Source organism: Xenopus tropicalis, chromosome 4, assembly GCF_000004195.4.
Source record: "Xenopus tropicalis strain Nigerian chromosome 4, UCB_Xtro_10.0, whole genome shotgun sequence".
In the NCBI taxonomy this organism is placed as follows: Eukaryota; Metazoa; Chordata; class Amphibia; order Anura; family Pipidae; genus Xenopus; species Xenopus tropicalis.
The window spans coordinates 119,858,648-119,881,096 of record NC_030680.2 but is presented as its reverse complement, the minus strand read 5'-3'; the positions used below and the strand labels follow the sequence as shown (position 1 = coordinate 119,881,096).

Genomic DNA, 22,449 nt, shown 5'->3' with positions numbered 1-22,449 from the left:
GGGCCCCTCACTCCCTCAGTGGACCCCCGCAGAGGTCCTCACACCCCCCTACTGGGCCCCCGCTGCCCACCCAACCCCCTCCCCCGAGAGCGCATACTTAGGTGCTTCAGGAGAGGGTAACCTGCGGGCCACAGAGCACTAAGCAGGGGTTGGTTCTAGGCTGCTGGGGCCCACCGGGTTTTTCCCGGTGTCCCGCCGGACCAGTCCAACCCTGGTCCATGGGATATGATAAAGAGTACATTTTCCAGTTCCAATTTGCTTTATAGTAACATTGCTCTCATGGGAAGTTTGTGCTGTCAAAATTAATGTCTATTACAAATAAAACTATTTGTTCCAGTGCAGAAAAGAATTGTCAGACTCTTTTACCAACGTTAGAATTCAGTAGTCAAGCACATTCTGAACTGACACATATATGTGGTTTGATACAGGAATGCATTAGTAACTTATCTTTTTTAAGGAACGTTTAGAATGTTTATACTAATATGCCTGTTGTGTTTCAGTGCCTCCTGCAATCCGAGGTTCAGCTGAAGAGTCAGAGGTCAATATCATCGAGGGAACTCTTATCAGCCTCCTTTGTGATTCTACTGGGATCCCTCCGCCTGCACTCGCTTGGAAGAAAAATGGTCAGCATAGCATTTTAATGCAATTTAATAATCTCTAATGTACAAATACATAAGAGGATGTTACAGACAAACAGAGTGGGATTTTTTTTCCTACAGCGCATCAGAGGCCAGCCCTTTAGATTTTGCTGGACAGATTTTTCTCTATGACTCCTAAAATATAAAAAACATGCGCAATGGTCTATTTTTACAGCATATTATACATTTTACAATTGCCTTGCAGATGTTGCCATTCAGTCTGGGGCTGCAGGGCACATTCGCTTGCTTTCCGGAGGTCGACAGCTCCAGATAATAACTGCTAGGAAATCTGATGCAGCCTCATACACATGCACAGCCTCTAACAGTGTAGGGAGCGCAATGAAGAAGTATACTGTGAAAGTTTATGGTAAGTTATTAGAACATGGCCCTAATTCTTAATTTCCAACAATACTAAACTTGTAAAAGATTCACCCAGGGCTGTCTAACTGGAGGATGGACTATTGCACCCTTGCAGTGATATTTAGGAACTACTTGCATTCAATATTTTAATAAAATATAGTCTGTGGACATGTGCTATATTAAACAGTTGGTTTGTGTTCTGAAGTCAACATTTACTTTATGATCTTTAGAAATCAAATGGCCAAATTAAAACTGATGAATTTTATCCAGATTTTTTATAGACTTCTATTGAGCTTTCATTGAGTGAGCAATGAGATTTTTTTGGTGATAGAAAACCATAATTAGTAATTCCGGCATTGGAGTTCATTTGTATTTGAATGGAGTTTTCTATTCTACTTCCCTTCTGTTCTCTTCGTGGCTTCCTTCTTCCTCTTCCATTAACTCTTAACTATTAAACTATTAAACAGAGCTAAATAAAAACACTATACCTAACATCCCTTTTTTTCAGTTCGACCTAGCATTTCTGAAAGTGGCAATCATCCTTCAGAGATTGTGGTAATCCAAGGCAATAATGTGACTTTAGAGTGTGATGCCAGGGGAGATCCACAACCGATGCTGACCTGGCTGAAGGAAGGCATTCCTCTTATTAGTGGGAACGGATTCGAAATCAGCAGCAATGGGAGACTCCTACATCTACAAAAGGCACAAATATCTAATGCTGGGCTTTATGTATGTGTGGCTGTGAATGTGGCCGGTCAGTCAGACAGAAAGTATGACTTAAAGGTTTTTGGTAAGTAGCCTTGCTAAATTAAACATTATAATGTTAGACATAATGGAATTTGAATACATAGGACAGGGCATAAGGACAGACAATTATACCAAGTAAATAAAGATGGCAACAGCATTCAATGAGTTTGTAACCAGAATAATACTAATTGAGTTAATTGGGACACTGCTGTGACTAAAATTGATATATGTTCTCCAAACTCTTCTGGAAGTTGGTGCAATTTGACTTTTACATGTAGCAATGTAATTCAAGTTGACCCCATTTCTGAATGCTTTGCCCAGGTTTTAGGCCTGTGCCCAGGGTCTTTTGAGAAGCTAGCAATAATCCTGAAATCAGTTAAGGTACATGTTAGGGCTATCAGCTTAATATGTTGAACAACAACATTTTGTGTCAATTTTCCTTCTTTGTTTTTTGATAGATATGGTTTTCTGACTGTGCATGTAGAAGACAATAGCTGCAATTTACTTACACTGGGGGCACAAGTGCAGGATTGCCAAGGGGTGCAAGAACATGCCCCCTAGTGCTCACTTAGAGTACTTATGCCCCTGGGGTTGGTGGTCTCTGCACTTAGTGTGGATCATAAACCTATTGCTCTGTGCTGAGAGCAGTGTCAGAAGGCACACTTCAGCCCTGTTCTTTCTGCCTGTACTGGGGCAGGTGGCAAGGACGGAGCCCCGATTCAAGCCGTGCCTCCTGTCTCTCTGTACCTGGCACATCTGCATGACGTCCGTGTGCCTTCCCCCACCTCCCCTGATCCTCCCTTCTTAGACTGAGTACAGTGCTTGATCCATTGGGTGTGCTGCAGGTGTTTACGCATTCTTCATGTGCCCCACGCAGTGTGCAAAGTGCAAAAAGCTTCCTCCCCTTGCCTTGGTTTGAGTGCTTGAGGTAGTCAAGCTGCTGGGTGCCATTATGTCTGATGCCTCATCAAACCCAGAACTGCCACTGATTTATTTAAACCACATGTCAAGACATCCAAGATTTAAAAAAAAAAAAAAAAAAAAAAATATATCTACTTTTATTTCCAAAAAAGACAATTGAGAGAAAAAAAATTGTGATTGCTTGCACCAAATGGAAATGTAATAAATTAGCCCATATAAATACATATACTGAAATTCCTTATGGTTGGTTGTTTAATTTTGTTATGAGCATTTACTTACTTGAGGTGATACTGAATCTGGCAGTTGAGATTTATTGAAGGTGACAGAGAATTTTCTATAAACATAATTAGATTAACATGAATTCAGTTTTGCTCTTGTGCAGTTAAACAGTTATTAAAGTGGCATAGAGATGTAAGACTATTATTCTAAATGATTACTGAGAATATCAGTGAGGAGAGTGATATTACTCACTCGTAATGTTAATGCACTAAACGGTCAGCAGCAAATTCTCACTTATGTTACTATTTTATTGCTATTGGTTTCAACTTGTCTTCTCTTTTACTTTTCTATTAAAGTTCCCCCGGCATTTCCAGACGGCATCATGAAACATGAAAATATAAGCATTGTGGAGAAAAATCCTTTTACTCTAACTTGTGAAGTATCAGGAATCCCTCCACCCAAAGTCACCTGGTACAAAGATGGCAATCCTATCCCCCCCAGCCGCTCTCCTCAAATTATGTCAGGTAGGACTTTAAACAATGTTTCCTTTCAAATACGAAAAAGACTACCTGTTGAAAAAAATATATGTACACACAAAGCAGGACTACAGATTTAGAAGACGTGTAGGACTCATGTATAATGAGGGGCCTTGACGATTTATGTGAGCTTACATATTCTGGTCAAGCTACAGTGTGGGTTAGACTGAGTGCTGGTGATTTCTTTCTATGTTTTGTAAAAAAATATATATACTGTAAAGAATATGTATTCACACTCCAGAGTGGGAGCAGCCAGAACCTTTGTAGGACACCTGGTGAATTTAGGCCAAGAGGACCTATGAATCTATTGTTCTATTATTGAGTTACCTGTCAATGCACTATGTTATATACTTGGGATTTTGCTAATTTCAGGAGGCTTCCTCTTGCGCTTCTCACAATCTTCGCTCTCCGATACCGGGAGATACACCTGTGCCGTATCCAATGCTGCTGGTGAAGACATGAGAAAGTTTGATGTAAATGTACTAGGTATATGTTTTGTGCCACCTTGAGGGGATAAATATATTATGGGGGAAATAGAATTAATAGCATGTTTAGGATATTTCAAAATCTTATATAGATGGAATGTTAGATTTTGGATGCACATGGTGGTCACTAGGCACATTAATAAAGGTGCACAAAGGTATATACAATACCCAAATCCTCAGCGCTCAAAATAAAGTTCCAGTGAAGTGCTGTAATGGCTGTGATGCTGCTGGACACATTAATAAAATATGAATATATAAGGATATTCCTGTTCTAAGGATTATCTCTGACTGCTTTCTTGTCCACGTGAGAGAAAGAGAGACAGTAGTTTCTTACCTTCCCAAATCCATCTTCTTTCATAACAAAGCCCTAAAGTCCCAAGTAATAATCAACTCACAATAACAGTCTTGGGGGTGTGACATAGTGGGCCGGTCATGTCTAAAAACTGACCGGCAAAGGGGAACAAAGCTGTGCCTACCAGATGAACTAACTATCATGCAATACTGGAGTTTATTGTCTTCCTACAAATAAGAAAGGCAATATGGTGATTTCAAACTGTCTTTATCATCTTGAAATCATATTAATCTATGACATCCTAGTCCTGCAATGCCCCTGTCCAGCAAGCTTATAATTATTAAGCCTAACTGTTTTAAATTATTGGGAATTGTGCAAAAATCAGCCATAGATAGAACTTTCAGTAGCGGTTTTATTTTCAGAAGCAGTGTAAATCTGTAGTATCAGTCTTGCACTGTATAATGCTAGTTGGCTTGGGTGAATGCCCCTGCAAATAGGTGTATATTTGATTTGTTTCTCAAACTTCTCCACTATGATCTTAGTTAACACACCTGTAAAACTTGTTTTAGTTCCCCCAAAGATTACTGGCAGTGTCCAGGAAGAGATTAAAGTGAAGGAGAGAGGCAATATTACACTGTCTTGCGAAGCAACAGGTGAGATTACAACATTTATATAACAACCATAAAGGGCTAGATTCAAGTCAAGGAGAAAAAATGATTATAGATTTTCCTATGAGGTTTTCATGAGATAATTTAAACCATGAGAAGTTTTTCTGAGCTAACTGCATCTGGTCCAAAGTGCCATATGGCCAAGGGCATGACCTGTGGATGAGGCTGCCTGCAACATAAAACCTACTGGCCTGGAGAAGAAATTATCCTTCAAGATAAATGTATATTATTAGTGCTACTGTTATTTCTTATGTTGTTAATGCTTTTTCCAACCATTTGAGTGAAATGAAGTTGAATGAGGTGCCATCACATCTATGAATACTATGACCCTAGTGTTCTATAGAGCTGTGTTTTTGAAACAATATTTTCATAAGACAACTACGTTAAACATTTTACTAAGGACAAATAGTGCTGTTTGTGGCCTTAAAATACATCCTATGAATAATTTAATATAGGGACACCAATACCACAGATAACTTGGCTGAAGGATGGACACCCTGTCCTGGAGGACACAAATCATCGTATTGACCACAAACGACAACTTCTGCGAATTAGTAATGTCATGATGACAGACAGTGGAAGATATGTATGTGTTGCTTCCAATCCAGCAGGAGAAAGGAGTAGGAGTTTCAGCCTTGGGGTGTTGAGTAAGTGTAATTACTTTTTGGTTATGCTCTTTTGTAACATTTTTTAATCAGATCTCCACTGGGGGAATAAAAGAAAAAATTGTGATTGTTTATTTTTACTGTGAATGCTGGAATAAGGAATCCATAGGCTTTTATTGAAGAAAGTATGTATATAGAGTAATATACTGTTCTTGTTCAGTCTCTCCTACAATCAAGGGTGCCATAAATGGATCTCCAGAAGATGTAAAAGTGGTTCTGCTCAGCTCTATATCCTTGGAATGTGAAGTTCATTCTCATCCTCCTGCTACAATCACTTGGCACAAAGATGGACGCCTATTTAAATTTAAAGATAATGTCAGAATTTTACCAGGTATTAATACTTGTGTTTCTGAACCAAGACCTGTACAACCTCCTTCATCTGTACATGACCTTTTGTGTACAGATTTGTCTGCTCTTCCTAGGAAGGGACCCCAGTGGTTGCTGTTTAGGGACCCATCTTTATGTATGTATGTATGTATGTATAACTTTATTTATAAAGCGCCGCAAGGATACGCAGCGCTGTACAATCTTACAATATACAAAATAACACACAGGGAGGACAAGTGTTATAATAAATACAATAAATAAGTATAAATACACAGGGAATAAGTGCCATGTGGTATGAGATACCATACCATAGAATACAATTTCATACACACACACGAAAAGAGTATTTGAAATCCATTCTGCTCAGAATTATATACGGTACATATCCAATTGTTCATTTATTTTTAACCTTCACAGTCTCTTTAAGTGAGCAACAGATCAGTATGTATGGTGAAAAGCTAAACTCTGCATAACAGAGACCTTTTTTGTATAGTACAGTTATGGGATCTGTTTTTGGGAAACCTGTTATCCAGATAGTTCTGAATTACAGGAAGGCCATCTCCCATAGACTCCATTATAAGCAAATAATTCTCATTTTTAAAAATGATTTCCTTTTCCTTTTGTAATTATAAAACAGTACCTTGTATTTCATCCTAAGACAGGGGTGGGCAAACTTTTTGGCTCACGGGCCACAATTACTTACCCCTGGGCTAGACCGGGCAGGGCCAGGCCAGCGTTACGCCCCCTTAGTCTGTTTAATTTCAGCCCGCCAATGACACCAAGTCTTGCGTGATGAGACTTGGCGTCGTCGGCGGGCCGGATTAAAAAGGCCAAGGGGCCGGATGTGGCCCGCAGGCCGTAGTTTGCCCACCCCTGTCCTAAGATATAATTAATTCTTATTGGAGGCAAAACAATCCTATTTTGTTTATTCAATGTTTAAATAATCTTTTAGTAGACTTAAGGTGTGGAGATCCAAATTACAGAAAGATCCCTTATCTGGAAAACCCCAGGTCCCGAGCATTCAGGATAATGGATCCCATACCTGTATGGGATAGTGTACAGTAACCAGTTCTTAACGTTATGAATGTAAAGAGAGGTGACAAACATTACTAATTAACATCTATGTGCTAAAATTACCTTGACTTTAAACTGAATTTTCTCTTAGGTGGTCGAACTCTGCAGATTCTAAAAGCTCAAGAAAAAGATGCAGGAAGATACAGCTGTATTGCCACTAATGAAGCAGGGGAAGGAACGCACCACTATAACCTCAATGTTCACAGTATGTGTTAATGCACAAGGGTAAAACTGTAATGGACAAGAACATTTTTAAATGCACTGACTGGTAATATTAGTAAGAGGATGGGCTTTGATGTCAGAGACGTCTTAAACCAGTTGCTAAACTACCCATTCTGTCTCCTTATCATTATTTTAGTAATGATAATAAATATTAAAAATTTGGGCCAAAGATCACTGGAAAGAACCCCCTGTCCTGGTTCCACTGCATAAAACCTTTTGGACCCTTGTTTCTTCAGAAATAACTGATGCAGCTAAATGTACTCCTTCCATTAAAGAATCCATAAACTCCGACAAGAACATTCTTCTCTGGAAAATTTGCGAATCTTTGAAAAGATTTGCGAAACAGTGAAAATGCCACGTGTTCGCGTAATTTTTGTTGATGCGTGCGTCAAAAAACCGATGTGCTTGTCATTTTTTTTTTACGAGGGCAAAATTATTTTGATGCAAGCGACAATTATTTGTCACATTGTGAATTTTCCCACAGCAAATTTTGTCGCCCATTTCGTGGAAAAATCTGCCAATGGCAGATGCGCAGAAATTCGGCGCAAATCCATGCCTGCACATAAGGTATTTTATATATTTATGTGATGTCTGAATCAATATGGGGACTATTATAAAAATAAAAACTTAATATAAGCTTGATCATACTGAAATAAGGAATGCACTCAATATAATCAATTAAACATTCTGTACAGTTTCTGAAATATCAGGTTACTCTTCACTATCCCCCTCTGAGCAATCTCTCTCTCTCTCTCTCTCTCATTCTCTTTTCATGCAGGAGTTGGGAGTCTGATTGACAGGTCTAATATCGCCTTTGGGGGGGGGTCTCTTTGCCTAAAAGATATATGAGAGCTCACTAAAATCACCAGAAATCCTACATGCATGATTTGTGGCAAAGCCAGTTATTTTGTTAGATTTTTTTTTGTGCCTAAATCAGTTATTTGAGTGAGCTCTAATATTTCTGCTATGAAGAAAGGAAGCCCCACCAAAAAGGTACCGGTATATTGGATTTAACTGTCTGACTGATGCATGAAGAGAGAATGAAGATACACAGATGCTGGGAGGGGGAAAATAAGGATAAAATTCATTATTTAAGAAACATTACAGAAGTTTCAACTTCTTATATTTAGAATTTTTTTTTATTTCAGTATGAGAAAGCTTATATTAAATGTTCATTTTAATGATAGTTCCTCTTTAAGAATAATTGCTTCTGGTGATGGGTGAAATAATTCACCAGGTATGGATTCACAGCAAATTTCCGCATTTCGCAAAACGAGCGACAAAATTTGCCATATGACAAAAAATTGTCGGCCGCATGAAAAAAAAGATTTGAGAATTTTTCGGCGAAGTGAAACGGGACAGATATGCTCATCACTAATTGTTTCCCTTTGTTGACAGTGAGTAGGCTTCTAGTAACATGTGTCTCTCAACGCTCAGCACATTAATTATATTTATTGCCATTTTTCCCTTTTCATTTTTAGTTCCACCTAAAATTCGAAAAGATGACATTTCGGAATTCGGTGGGTTTTCTAAGGAAATCAAAGCCATTGTAAACACAAACTTCACTCTTGTATGTGACGTGAAAGCAAATCCCTTGGCAAAAATAACTTGGTATAAAGATGGACAGGTTTGTTATATTGTTTTCTGTTAATAATTCGGGAAAGGCGGGACACTGTATTATTTGTACCATTGTTGGGCGGTCATTTCTTTATCTCCGTCTCTGAATTATCCTGCTGGTCAAAGAATTGTTTTTTTCTCTCTGCTTTTGTTCTGAATCTAAAATAGATTAGTGTTGAATAAATAATCATTCCTCTGTATTTATGGATGTTGTAATGTACAGTATATATCTTTGCACAGCCACTTGAGCCAGACAGCCATCTAGCAATAGTCAGTGGAAATACGCTGTATGTAGAGAAAGCACAAGTATCTGACACTGGTCGATATACCTGCCTGGCTTCCAATATTGCTGGAGAAGATGAACTGGATTTTGATGTCACTATACAAGGTTGGTAAGACGCTATTTAATAAAACGTTTGAGATTAGAATATAGCTGCTCCGTCACCTTGTTCAGCTTTTCAGTAATAAGATAATTTGATAATAACATATGATATTCAGTTTTATTAGAAAATACCTACTCATGGCATAACTTATAAAAACTCAACTGAAGTATTTAAGGAAGCCTGCAATTGATGTAGGCAATGCATGTAGGCAACTGATGTTGTCAAATTATTTGCACGCCTTTATAAAAACTTTCAGTCATTCTCCTGTATTAAAGGAGAAAGAAAGTCATTTTGGCATTTTACTGCCAATAGATTCACCACATTAGTACCACCTAGAATTTATTCTGCAGAAAGCTTTACCATACCTGAGTAAAGAGCCCTAGAAACTTTCTCTGTTTGTTTAAGATTGCAGCTGCCATTTTAGCTTGGTCTTCATAGTTTCCTGCTTGCAGTTTAGCTTTATAGCTCAGATTACACATTCCAAAGGGTGGGAGGGGGGAGTGAGTGTTGGGGGGGTGAGTTTTAGGATTTCTTATGGGGGGTGGAGCAGGAGAGGGGAGAATGGAGATAGCTGCCTAGCCTCTGGCCCCGGACATGAAGGATATTTCTGAGAGAGGAAGTCAGATACCTGAACAACAAAAAAACAAAAAACAAAAAAGGAGACAAGAAATCCTGTGTTTCTTTTGATAGAGGACTTTCTGTGACTGTATTTACATAGACCTATCTGATAAAGCTTACTTAGTTTTTACCTTTCCTTCTCCTTTAAACAAAGACCAAATTGATGTGCATTCCGATCTAAGAATAGACACGTGGTTTAGTAACAGCGTTCATATAAAAATTCTGATCACAATTAATTAAGAAATAACTCTTAACTTAAAAATTGCACACCATAAATTTGGACCCACACATTACAAGGTGTAAATAGCAGCAACAACATAAGGCAATATATTCCAAATATATATTTCCAAGTACACCAAAAAAATACACTACACTTTGATATATCAAAAAGTTCTTAAGTTACAGAACACCAAATGGGGTGTGCCTCAGTAATAACCTATGGTTTATAAAATATTAGAAACCACAATGGTTTTTAATATTTTATAAACCACGTGTTATTATTTCCTTCCTGGGGATAAACTGCAGTCCTGTTCTTTTTAAGGCATGACCTTTAGATGTACAGGTATAGGATCTATTATACAGAAACGTGTTTGTTGCACAATTTTTGTCGCCCACGTCTTTTTTTGTCGCCAGCGCCCATTGTGACGCGACCGTGCCTATTTCAACATGACCGCGCCCTTTTTTATGCAACCACGCCCAATTTGCCGTGACCGTGTCCATTTTAACGCAACCGCAACTTTTTTTGACGTGAAAATTTTCTCGGAAGTTTCACTCAACTATTCGCCAATGGTGAAATGGGGAAATTTGCTGCGAATCTATGCCTGTCGAAAAAATTTGCTCATCACAATACATTAAAACTGCTAAAAATCATTAAATAAACGCAATGTGGATTCATATGGATAGGAAAGGGAAATTATTTTTAAAAATTAGAATGATTTGCTTATAACGGATTCTGTTGCAGATGGTCTTCCTGTAATTCAGAACTTTCTGGGAAATAGGTTTCTGGATAAGGGATCCCCTACCTTTACGCACACACAATAAGACAACATTAACCCATTAACTTGTAACTTGTTTCCTAATTGCTGCAGTGCCTCCAAACTTCCCCAAATTATCTGGCCTCTGGACAACCAGTAAAAGCAGCACAGGAAGCAGCAATGGAGAACACAAAGAAGTTATTATCAACAACCCATTTTCTCTGTACTGTGAGACGAATGCGGTGCCACCACCTACCATCACTTGGTACAAGGACGACAAACTTCTAACCCCCAGTAACAGAGCTTTCATCCTGCCAGGTGCACTTACAACAAATAATTGAAAAAGTTTTTTTGTTTTTTCTTTTTGCTAGCTTTATGCATGTGGGACAAAATTAACTCTGTGATAACCATTTGTTTGTTTTCAGTTACTTACCTTCACTTCAGCAATTTTTAGTGCTGCAGTATATGGTAGTGGGGTCAGGGCTACATATGTGTAAGTGGATAATTCATAAGAAAATGAATGATTTATAAAAGTAACCATATCAGTTATTAAGAAGGATGTTTTTGTCCAAAAAAGGCACTTTTAATTAACTGGATAATCAGCGCAAAGACTGATATTCGACATGTGCCAATGGGACATTCTTGTATGTGTTTGCATCAGCCATAAGTGCTAATGTATGATTTGTCAAAGAAGAACAGAACCATTAAAGGTATAGTTGTCTGACTTGTCTATAGTTATAGTCATTTACAAGAAAGGTTTAATTTCAAATACTAAGGGGCTGATTTACTTACCCACGAACGGGTCGAAATGAGTCCGATTGCGTTTTTTTCGTAATGATCGGTATTTTGCGATTTTTTCGTATGTTTTGCGATTTTTTCGGATTCTTTACGAATTTTTCGTTACCAATACGATTTTTGCGTAAAAACGCGAGTTTTTCGTATCCATTACGAAAGTTGCGTAAAAAGTTGCGATTTTTCGTAGCGTTAAAACTTACGCGAAAAGTTGCGCATTTTTCGTAGCGTTAAAACTTAAAAGGTGCAAAGTTTCGCGTAAGTTTTAACGCTACGAAAAAAGCGCAACTTTTTGCGCAAGTTTTAACGCTACGAAAAATCGCCAGATTTTACGCAACTTTCGTAATGGCTACGAAAAACTCGCGTTTTTACGCAAAAATCGTATTGGTAACGAAAAATTCGTAAAGAATCCGAAAAAATCGCAAAACATACGAAAAAGTCGCAAAATGTTCGTTTTCAAGTCGGAACTTTTCCAATTCGGGTCGGATTCGTGGGTTAGTAAATCAGCCCCTAATTGTTTATGCATAATTAGCTTGCCAATATTTGAATGATTGTACAATAAATGAGCCCTTCATACTCGGCCAGCACATGGTGGAAAATGATTAATGCGGAATTTGTTTCTGCAATCTTTGTACAAGGTTTAAAATAACTGTTCTTACTATGAGCATTGTCTCTACCAGGAGGACACATACTGCAGATTGCAAGAGCCCAGGAGGATGATGCTGGAACATATACTTGTGTGGCAGTCAATGAGGCAGGAAGAGACTCCATGCATTATAATGTTCGTGTACTTTGTAAGTATCAGCACACAACAATAACCTTGGATTATACACAAATTAGATTGCATCATACACAAATAAATTATTTATAGAATTATAGGAAACACTGCACTTGGCTATTGCCAACCAGGAGTCATCACCATTCTATACTTCCATGCACTGCTACATAAATACATTCTGAGCTCTAAAATTATCACACCAACTGTTGATGTTAGATTGAAGTTAGTGTGGTCTTTCTTCCCCAGACATGCCACCCCCCCCCCCAAGAATGAGTACAGTTTCCTTTTTCCTCTCATTCCCAAATGTTTGAAATAAACGTTTTGTTTTTTTAAAGAGGTTTGATTAAGCAGCCCCTGACTAACATATGACTGGTTTTCATTTATTCAGTACAGGATCTTATACATCACTATGGTGGTATTTATCAGTATTCATATTTTTCATATCTGTTTTTTACTTCAAATAACCTTAGCCTTTAAAAAACCACAAATATTACCTTATTTATTAAAAAAAACACAAAACTTGAATACCTCAAATTTATGGTTTTCATGGGTCAATAAGTTTTAAAAAAAATTCAAATAAATGTTGTCTAGAACAGCTCCCATAGACTTCTATAATGACCTTGCAAGCTTTGAGATGCTGAATTTTATATAACATGCCCCTCCTGAACCCATGCCCGAACCGGCCTGCGGCTCCCCCTCTATTTATAGGCCCAAGCTCGCCCCACCTATGATGTCACGGAGGAGGCAGGGCCAGGATGGTGCATGCCTATACATAGATGGAAGCAAGGCTCAATTAAATTGTGGGTGGAGTGGAAGGCAGAAGGCCTGGACCCGCACTCAACCTGCTTTTGATGTGCAAATGTCGGCCCGAAACCAACCCAATCGGGTCCCGCAGGTTACTGTCCGCCCTACACATTACTAATCAGAATTTCAAGTTTTTTAAACCATTATTGAAATTGATTATTTTTAGCACAAAAAAATTAAACTTTGAAAAAAAGCCCTTGTATTGTTAGTTTGAAAAAAATATTTTGTATTAGTGAATACAGACTGTTTACGTTCATGGATATTACAGTTACGTCCTACCGTTGTTCTTATTATGCAGTGCCACCAGCTTTTGAGGGTTCCGATGAAGATCTGTCTAAAGATATAACATCTCTTGTAAATGAAACCCTAGAAATGGACTGCACAGTGGCAGTGACGGGTAGCCCTGCTCCAACAATATCCTGGCTCAAAGATGGGCATCCCATCCAGGAAGGAACACGCTACCATTTCTTAACAAATGGAAGAACTCTCAAGGTGACTGTAGTGTCAATGTTCCAACAAATTGTCCTTATCTTTATAGTGTTATTGTAATTGTGTATATTGTATTACTTTTTTTAATGTGCTGCTGCAGAAACAAAATTATATTATTGCATAAAGATAGAGCCAAAGAAGACCAGACGGAATGAAGCCAAAACTACTATAAATGTTTGTGTAGACAAAGCAAGATTGTTATATTCAGGGGAATGCTGTTTTTCATCCCAGATCCAAGTAGGTCATGGCTATTATATCTGTCGGAATGCTGTAAAAGATAATACCTGCGCCTATAAATTTCTGCACAACGGTCGTAAAGGATTATGTTGATGTTTGACAGATTCAGTTGTTCTTTGTTTTTAGATTCTATACGCTCAGTTAATGGATACTGGCCGATATGTCTGTGTTGTTGAAAATCCAGCAGGAAGTGTGCAGAAATCCTTTAATCTAAACATTTACGGTAAGAATGGTTAAACTAATATACCAAGGGTAACATGAACGCACATTACAGTTATTTGTCTTTAGTGTTTGTTAACTTCTGTCAACTGTCATGATTTCACAGTGCATTTGGCAGTGGAAATGGAAAAAGTAAACATTTATTCTTTCAAATACAGATTTGTATTGACATTAAAAGGTGTGGCCTACTTGGTCTCTATGCACTGGCATAGGATCAGGACCCCTTTGAAGTTAAATATCACCCTAAAGGCTCTATTTATCATTCTGTGTATGATTTACAGTGGAAAACCAATGTCAAAAGGAGAGAAAAATATATGTTGCATATATATAAAGCTGTATGTTTTATATTATGCCACCCAATCACAATATTTACAGTTATTTACACATAACCTATTAAAACAGTGGTGGATATTTCCCATTTTTACACAGCATTTTTGATTGCCCACTGCTTTCTACATCAGCAATTTACATGGAAAACTTTAATAACTACACAGTTACGATTTAATTACTAAATTACTGCACAGGTAAATATGATGTTTTTTATACAGTGATGCCTGGCAATCAGATGGTTATGTGTGGTGTATTTGTTCATAGTACATAGTTTGATTAATAGGCCTCTAGCTGTCCTTCAGATAGGGGTCAGTATCCAATGCATTGGCCCCATAGGGTGACCACTGAAACAATATTGTATGTTATAGCCCTTTTTGTAAAGAAGATATACAGGTCCTTTTCAAAAAATTAGCATATTGTGATAAAGTTCATTATTTTCTGTAATGTACTGATAAACATTAGACTTTCATATATTTTAGATTCATTACACACAACTGAAGTAGTTCAAGCCTTTTCTTGTTTTAATATTGATGATTGTGGCATACAGCTCATGAAAACCCAAAATTCCTATCTCAAAAAATTAGCATATCATGAAAAGGTTCTCTAAACGAGCTATTAACCTAATCATCTGAATCAACAAATTAACTCTAAAAACCTGCAAAAGATTCCTGAGGCTTTTAAAAACTCCCAGCCTGGTTCATTACTCAAAACCGCAATCATGGGTAAGACTGCCGACCTGACTGCTGTCCAGAAGGCCATCATTGACACCCTCAAGCAAGAGGGTAAGACACAGAAAGAAATTTCTGAACGAATAGGCTGTTCCCAGAGTGCTGTATCAAGGCACCTCAGTGGGAAGTCTGTGGGAAGGAAAAAGTGTGGCAGAAAATGCTGCACAACGAGAAGAGGTGACTGGGCCCTGAGGAAGATTGTGGAGAAGGACCGATTCCTGACCTTGGGGGACCTGCGGAAGCAGTGGACTGAGTCTGGAGTAGAAACATCTAGAGCCACCGTGTACAGGCGTGTGCAGGAAATGGGCTACAGGTGCCGCATTCCCCAGGTCAAGCCACTTTTGAACCAGAAACAGCGGCAGAAGCGCCTGACCTGGGCTACAGAGAAGCAGCACTGGACTGTTGCTCAGTGGTCCAAAGTATGTCATTCGGAAATCAAGGTGCCAGAGTCTGGAGGAAGACTGGGGAGAGGGAAATGCCAAAATGCCTGAAGTCCAGTGTCAAGTACCCACAGTCAGTGATGGTCTGGGGTGCCATGTCAGCTGCTGGTGTTGGTCCACTGTGTTTTATCAAGGGCAGGGTCAATGCAGCTAGCTATCAGGAGATTTTGGAGCACTTCATGCTTCCATCTGCTGAAAAGCTTTATGGAGATGAAGATTTCATTTTTCAGCACGACCTGGCACCTGCTCACAGTGCCAAAACCACTGGAAAATGGTTTACTGACCATGGTATTACTGTGCTCAATTGGCCTGCCAACTCTCCTGACCTGAACCCCATAGAGAATCTGTGGGATATTGTGAAGAGAAAGTTGAGAGACACAAGACCCAACACTCTGGATGAGCTTAAGGCCGCTATTGAAGCATCCTGGGCCTCCATAACACCTGAGCAGTGCCACAGGCTGATTGCCTCCATGCCACGCCACATTGAAGCAGTCATTTCTGCAAAAGGATTCCCGACCAAGTATTGAGTGCATAACTGAACATAATTATTTGAAGGTTGACTTTTTTTGTATTAAAAACACTTTTTTTTTATTGGGCGGATGAAATATGCTAATTTTTTGAGATAGGAATTTTGGGTTTTCATGAGCTGTATGCCACAATCATCAATATTAAAACAAGAAAAGGCTTGAACTACTTCAGTTGTGTGTAATGAATCTAAAATATATGAAAGTCTAATGTTTATCAGTACATTACAGAAAATAATGAACTTTATCACAATATGCTAATTTTTTGAAAAGGACCTGTATGTATAAATGTGGAGATTAAGATTCCATTGCATGTTTTGATTGCTTGCTCGCAATTAAAAAAAAAAATACATTGTATTTAAAAATGTAATGACTGTGTGACACTTTGCTTTGTAGCCCATGATGGATCAATGCTCTTTTTTTCATTTGAAGATTGTTATTTCTTGTTGGTGAACTTACAGGACCTCCTTCCTTCTCTCTTCTTGTGGCACTAATATGTATTAAACTAGATGAGAGGTTATTTATTTATCGTACTGTTGTTCTCCCTGTCTGTGAATACAAGATATGCACAGCACGTTGTATACAAGTAGCACTCTATAACTGATAATATATACATACATACATATTATTACTAAGGGAATTAGCTGAACGGATTCATTTGTAACTTGCTAACATGTGTCTCGTTGCAGTGCCTCCCAGTGTTATTGGCAGTAACTCAGAGAATGTGACAGTGGTAGAAAGCAATTTCATCTCCCTGACCTGTGAGGTGACTGGTTTCCCACCTCCGGCAGTTAGCTGGCTTAAAGACACAATGGTCCTCAACTCTGACAGCCATCTGTTTATTGTACCGGGTAAGAGAATAATTAAGACGATTATAAACTTGCAGGGAAATAATAACATTCCTGCATTGAACTGAAACACACTTAGCACTTTTGTTCACTTGCCATTAAATGACTAAGAGCTACTTTTGGATAATGCTAGGGATAAAGTTAATAGACACTTTGGGGCAGATTTACTAATCCACAAACGGATTGAAAGCGTCCGAATGCGTATTTTTCGAAATGATAGGTATTTTGCGATTTTTTCGTTGCCGTTGCGACTTTTTCTTAGCCGTTACAACTTGCGCGAATTGTCGCGACTTTTTTGTCGCCGTCGCGAAAACATCGTACTGTCGCGCCAAGTACAAAAGTTTCGGATTCATTCAAGCTTTAGTGTCGTGACTTTCCTTGGCCCAGGTTGGAGCTGCAGAGTGCCATTGAGCCCTATGGGAGACTTTCCTTGGGCCAGGTTGGAGCTGCAGAGTGCCATTGAGCCCTATGGGAGACTTTCCTTGGGCCGGGTTGGAGCTGCAGCGTGCCATTGAGCCCTATGGGAGACTTTCCTTGGGCCGGGTTGGAGCTGCAGAGTGCCATTGAGCCCTATGGGAGACTTTCCTTGGGCCAGGTTGGAGCTGCAGAGTGCCATTGAGCCCTATGGGAGACTTTCCTTGGGCCAGGTTGGAGCTGCAGAGTGCCATTGAGCCCTATGGGAGACTTTCCTTGGGCTGGGTTGGAGCTGCAGAGTGCCATTGAGCCCTATGGGAGACTTTCCTTGGGCCGGGTTGGAGCTGCAGAGTGCCATTGAGCCCTATGGGAGACTTTCCTTGGGCCGGGTTGGAGCTGCAGAGTGCCATTGAGCCCTATGGGAGACTTTCCTTGGGCCGGGTTGGAGCTGCAGAGTGCCATTGAGCCCTATGGGAGACTTTCCTTGGGCCAGGTTGGAGCTGCAGAGTGCCATTGAGCCCTATGGGAGACTTTCCTTGGGCCGGGTTGGAGCTGCAGAGTGCCATTGAGCCCTATGGGAGACTTTCCTTGGGCCGGGTTGGAGCTGCAGAGTGCCATTGAGCCCTATGGGAGACTTTCCTTGGGCCAGGTTGGAGCTGCAAAGTGCCATTGAGTCCTATGGGAGGCTTCCAAAATCATGCGGGAAAAAAAATCAAGTCGGAAAGGTTTGCCCGCCGTTTACGAGCGCTCAATACGAAAAAGTCGCGACAATTCGCACAAGTCGTAACGGCTACGAAAAAGTCACGACAATTTGCGCAAGTCGTAACGGCTACGAAAAAGTCGCAACGGATTCGTGGATTAGTAAATCAGCCCCTTTGACTTTGCTTTCATTAAGGCACTAAAGCAAATAGCAGCAAAGCATATCTTTTACCTTCCAGTGCCCATGCTGGGTTCAATTATAGGTATGGGATCCCTTATTCTGAAACTCGTTATCCAGAAATTACAGAAAGGCCATCTCCCATAGTCTCCATTATGAGCACATAATTCTAATTTTTAATTTTTTTTTCTCTGTAATAATAAAACAGTACCTTGTACTTGATCCCAACTAATATATAATTAATCCTTATTGGAGGCAAAACAATCTTATGGGGTTTATTCAATATTTAAATGATATTTAGCAGACTTAAGCTATGGAGATCCAAATTACAGAAAGATCCCTTATCCGGGAAACCCCAGGTCCCAAACATTCTGGATAACAGGTCCCATATCTGGTCTACTCATCATAGTAGACCAGCTTGGACTGGATAGAAAGAGAACACTGCAAATGTACTTTCAGTAAAAGTGATCAGTGCACATCATAGACCCTATCCCTTTACAAGAGAACAAAATGTAATTTTTAATATGAGATATAAATTGTGTCTTTTGGAACCTATGACTTGGACATGGACCATAAGAGAGGGATCTATCAACTGAATAACATCACATGCCAGGACAGTAGTCTGATTATCTGTTTTATTTAGGGGGAAGAACACTGCAGATACCTCAAACCAGGCTGTCAGATGTTGGGGAATATTCCTGTATTGCCATAAATCAAGCTGGGGAAGCCAAAAAAACATTTTTTCTGGACATTTATGGTAAGTTTCCATTCTGTTTTCCTAATTTATACACTGCTTGGATGTAACCGACAAGATAACTGCACGTACACTTTCTATTACAGCACCACCAAGCATTGTGGCTAATGTAAGAGACTCCAGTACAGAAGTAAACGTTAAAGTAAATGCATCCACTATTTTGGAGTGTGAATCAAATGCCATCCCTGCTCCTGTCATTAACTGGTACAAGAATGGACAGCCAATTAGAGAGACATCTAGTTATCAGTTCTTGGAAGGAGGGCAGAGATTAAATATTAGGAATGCTCAGGTAAGAGTCACATTCAAGCTGGATCTATCACTCTACATATGTACGCTACATACTGTATATCATGCACTAATAGGTATGATAAGGCTTACAAACAACATTCTGCCCTTGGTTGTGCTTTGTTCTATGTTGTATAAGTTATAGCAATGGGGAGGTTTCAATTACAGCATAGAAGGAGGAAAACCCAACAGATGTGAGGCTGCAGCAAAACTCAGCTTTATTCCTGGCTCTTTTCTTCACACCCTGTGCCCCCTCTCCCCTTCACTTCCTCTCCCTCTATGCACACCCATACTGCTAATGCATATTAAAATAAACATTTAACACTCTTTCATGAATGGATTTAACAAAATTACAACATCTATAACCATTTATTTTTCATCCAAAAGAAGGTGCTGCACAATGGCGCTATTTCCTACACTTCTATGTAATCAGTTCTCCAGCAGATATACAACCATGCAGCCATGTATTATATACAGAACAAGAATGTGAATATTTAGGTCATTGTAAACGTCAATAACAATGTTTGCTCTTGGGCATCTTATAATTGTCTTTCTGTTTCTTTAATGCAGAGTTGTGCAAATAGCGCTCACTTTCTCTGCTTATAAATATTGCTTAAATATATATTTTTTCATTCATAAATAACAAACAGCAGTCTAACCTGTTTTATTTCGGGTTCCAGGCTTGGATTCGATTAGTAATTATCTATTAGGAAGGCCAGGTAGTTATAAGAATGGCCATACCTACCAAGGCAAGTGACATATAACAACTAAGCAGACTTCTGCCTATGTGTATATAGTTTATGTATGTGTTGGTATACTGTAGATTGGTAAGTATAGGTTGTGTGTGCTGGGTTTACTTATGTAACTATGTATGTACAGTATGTGTTCTGTATTAAAAAGGAGCCCAAACAATGCATACACAAGTTAAACATAAGAGATGCATCTTTTTTATTATGGAAACATTTTGTTGGTTTTCTGAGGGCCACTTATGCTTCTTTGTAAAATAAATACAAATCATAATATGAATTTAATTTGATAAACCTTTGTGATGCAGCTGTTGTTTTTTAACGAAGGCTTTCCCATGGCAAACACATTCTATGCCGAAAATGAATAACATACAAAAATTTTCAGAAATGATTTTGTTACATATGATTGGTGTGACAATTAAGAGTATGAGTATCTAGATGGAAATACTAGAATGACACAAATAATAAATCCTACTTCTTTTTTTTTTTTTATATTTTTCAGGTTTTTGATACAGGAGAATACGAGTGCATTGTGACTAATGTAGTTGGACAGGATAATAAGAAGTTCTTTCTAAATGTCTATGGTGAGTATGCTTAAATGTCTGTGTGGGTATATTTGCCTCAAGACTAATGCTCTTGTCTATATGGAGTCTATGGAGCCCTAACAGATTTACACATCAGTAATACTTAAAGGAGAACTAAAGCCTAACTAAAGAAATAGGCTAGAAATTTTGTACATTATGTTTTGGGCTTCTGTACCAGCCCAGGGCAACTACCGGCCATTAGCATGGAAAATCAGTGCCTCCAAAGATGCCCCAGTAGCTGCCCAGAGCACACTGAGCATGTGAGTGTCACAGACACTTTCCAAGATGGCGAGCTCCTGTAATAACTGAGAAGTCCAGGATCATTGCTGCTATTGAGAAGCTAAAATATTCATTTTTAGGGATTAGTACACCTTTAAGATTAGCAATTTCACTGTATCTCATTCTCTTCTTTAAATATTGTCAGTATTATATAATATATTCTTGTTTTGTTTGCTCTGTCAGTGCATCCTAGCATACAGGGTCTGCAAAATGAATATCACAATGGAATTATACAGAACTCTGTTACCTTTTCCTGTGATGCTTATGGAATCCCAGTACCAACATTAAGATGGCTGAAGGATGGACATCCAATAGGTATGCAATGCTTGGTCTGTGGCTTGATTATAATTTATAGGTAAAAACATTCCAACTGACAATTAAAGTTAGTGAATAATACTGAATAAAGAGAGTACAAGTTCAAGTTCAAGACAAATGTTAGGCAAAACCCCTCCCAGAAATACATCTGTCACTTAAGCCCCCTGGGGGTAATTTACCCTTGCCCCCCACGAGGCTTTAAAACATGGTGAAACCAATGTATCGATCACTCATTACCAACTACTTTGTAAGAAAATTCAGTAACTCGACTAAACTTATAATATATGTTTATGCCGGGAGTATCAGTGTACAAATGCTAGGGGCTCTATTGCATTAACTCAGTCTTTTTGAATTTGCAATGCTATAAATGCATAGGCCTCACTGATTCTCTGGAAATTCAAATTCTTTCTGGTGGAAGCAAGATGAAAATTGCCAGAGCACAGCTTACCGACGGTGGAACATACACATGCCTTGCATCAAATGTGGAAGGCACTGCTGAAAAAACCTACATCCTAACCATTCAAGGCAAGTCTTTACATTGCTACTTTACTGTAAGTTATTATTTAGGAGTAGGGGAATAAGAAGTGCAAGTGCATTGCATTGCATTGAGTAATGTATCTCATTTTCTAAACAATTTAAGTTCCTCCAAGCATTGATGGATCTGGAATGACAAATGAGCTCAATGTTTTACCTGGAGAAATTATACAGCTGATATGCAATGCCAAAGGAATTCCAACTCCAGTTATTCACTGGCTAAAGGATGGAAAACACATCACCAGTGAGGATTATTTGGGAATCAAGTAAGGCTTAATATCAACAAATCTTTTTCTTCTCTTAAACTAAAAGTAGACTTCCAGGCTAATACAACTTGTTTATAGAATGCCCATATTCTTCTGTATATTGAGGGGAGGGACTGAGAATTTATCTGTGTTTTCAACTCAGCCAGAATGCCTTGGCAACTATTTGTAATAGAACACTTGTTACAGGTCACATGGGGAAGACTCTTCATTATCCAATGTTTGTCTGAGCCATTTTGAGATCTCCACATCGTTTTTGATTGTATAAGATATAAAGGTTAGCCAGTTAAGCTGGTAAGCTATTTTTTATGAATAGATATGCTTCCAGCTTCAGGGAAACAGTGTTGTATAGCTGACAGCTAACAAAATAAATAGATATAGTATACAATAGACTGGAGGTCCGGAACATGTTTGATAGTGGAGTTATTACAGCAGGTAAGAAATGAACAGCCCTACTGCATCT

At 38.8% G+C, this 22,449-nt stretch overlaps 1 protein-coding gene across 2 annotated transcripts in view; it reads left to right on the top strand.

The window, feature by feature from the left end:
• The window catches only part of hmcn1 (hemicentin 1), a 133,855-nt gene that overhangs the window by 67,057 nt on the left and 44,349 nt on the right, over positions 1-22,449 (top strand). For both annotated transcript variants that reach the window (XM_012961441.3, XM_031901072.1), the window contains exons 43-64: positions 501-623; positions 844-1,005; positions 1,507-1,788; positions 3,242-3,409; positions 3,794-3,907; positions 4,768-4,851; positions 5,322-5,513; positions 5,692-5,862; positions 7,024-7,137; positions 8,636-8,781; positions 9,012-9,159; positions 10,861-11,064; positions 12,219-12,332; positions 13,419-13,612; positions 13,973-14,069; positions 16,777-16,938; positions 18,870-18,983; positions 19,067-19,269; positions 20,514-20,595; positions 21,058-21,189; positions 21,565-21,714; positions 21,830-21,989. In XM_012961441.3, coding sequence (XP_012816895.2) covers positions 501-623; positions 844-1,005; positions 1,507-1,788; positions 3,242-3,409; positions 3,794-3,907; positions 4,768-4,851; positions 5,322-5,513; positions 5,692-5,862; positions 7,024-7,137; positions 8,636-8,781; positions 9,012-9,159; positions 10,861-11,064; positions 12,219-12,332; positions 13,419-13,612; positions 13,973-14,069; positions 16,777-16,938; positions 18,870-18,983; positions 19,067-19,269; positions 20,514-20,595; positions 21,058-21,189; positions 21,565-21,714; positions 21,830-21,989 — 3,316 coding nt within the window. The remainder of the gene's footprint in view (positions 1-500; positions 624-843; positions 1,006-1,506; positions 1,789-3,241; positions 3,410-3,793; positions 3,908-4,767; positions 4,852-5,321; positions 5,514-5,691; positions 5,863-7,023; positions 7,138-8,635; positions 8,782-9,011; positions 9,160-10,860; positions 11,065-12,218; positions 12,333-13,418; positions 13,613-13,972; positions 14,070-16,776; positions 16,939-18,869; positions 18,984-19,066; positions 19,270-20,513; positions 20,596-21,057; positions 21,190-21,564; positions 21,715-21,829; positions 21,990-22,449) is intronic.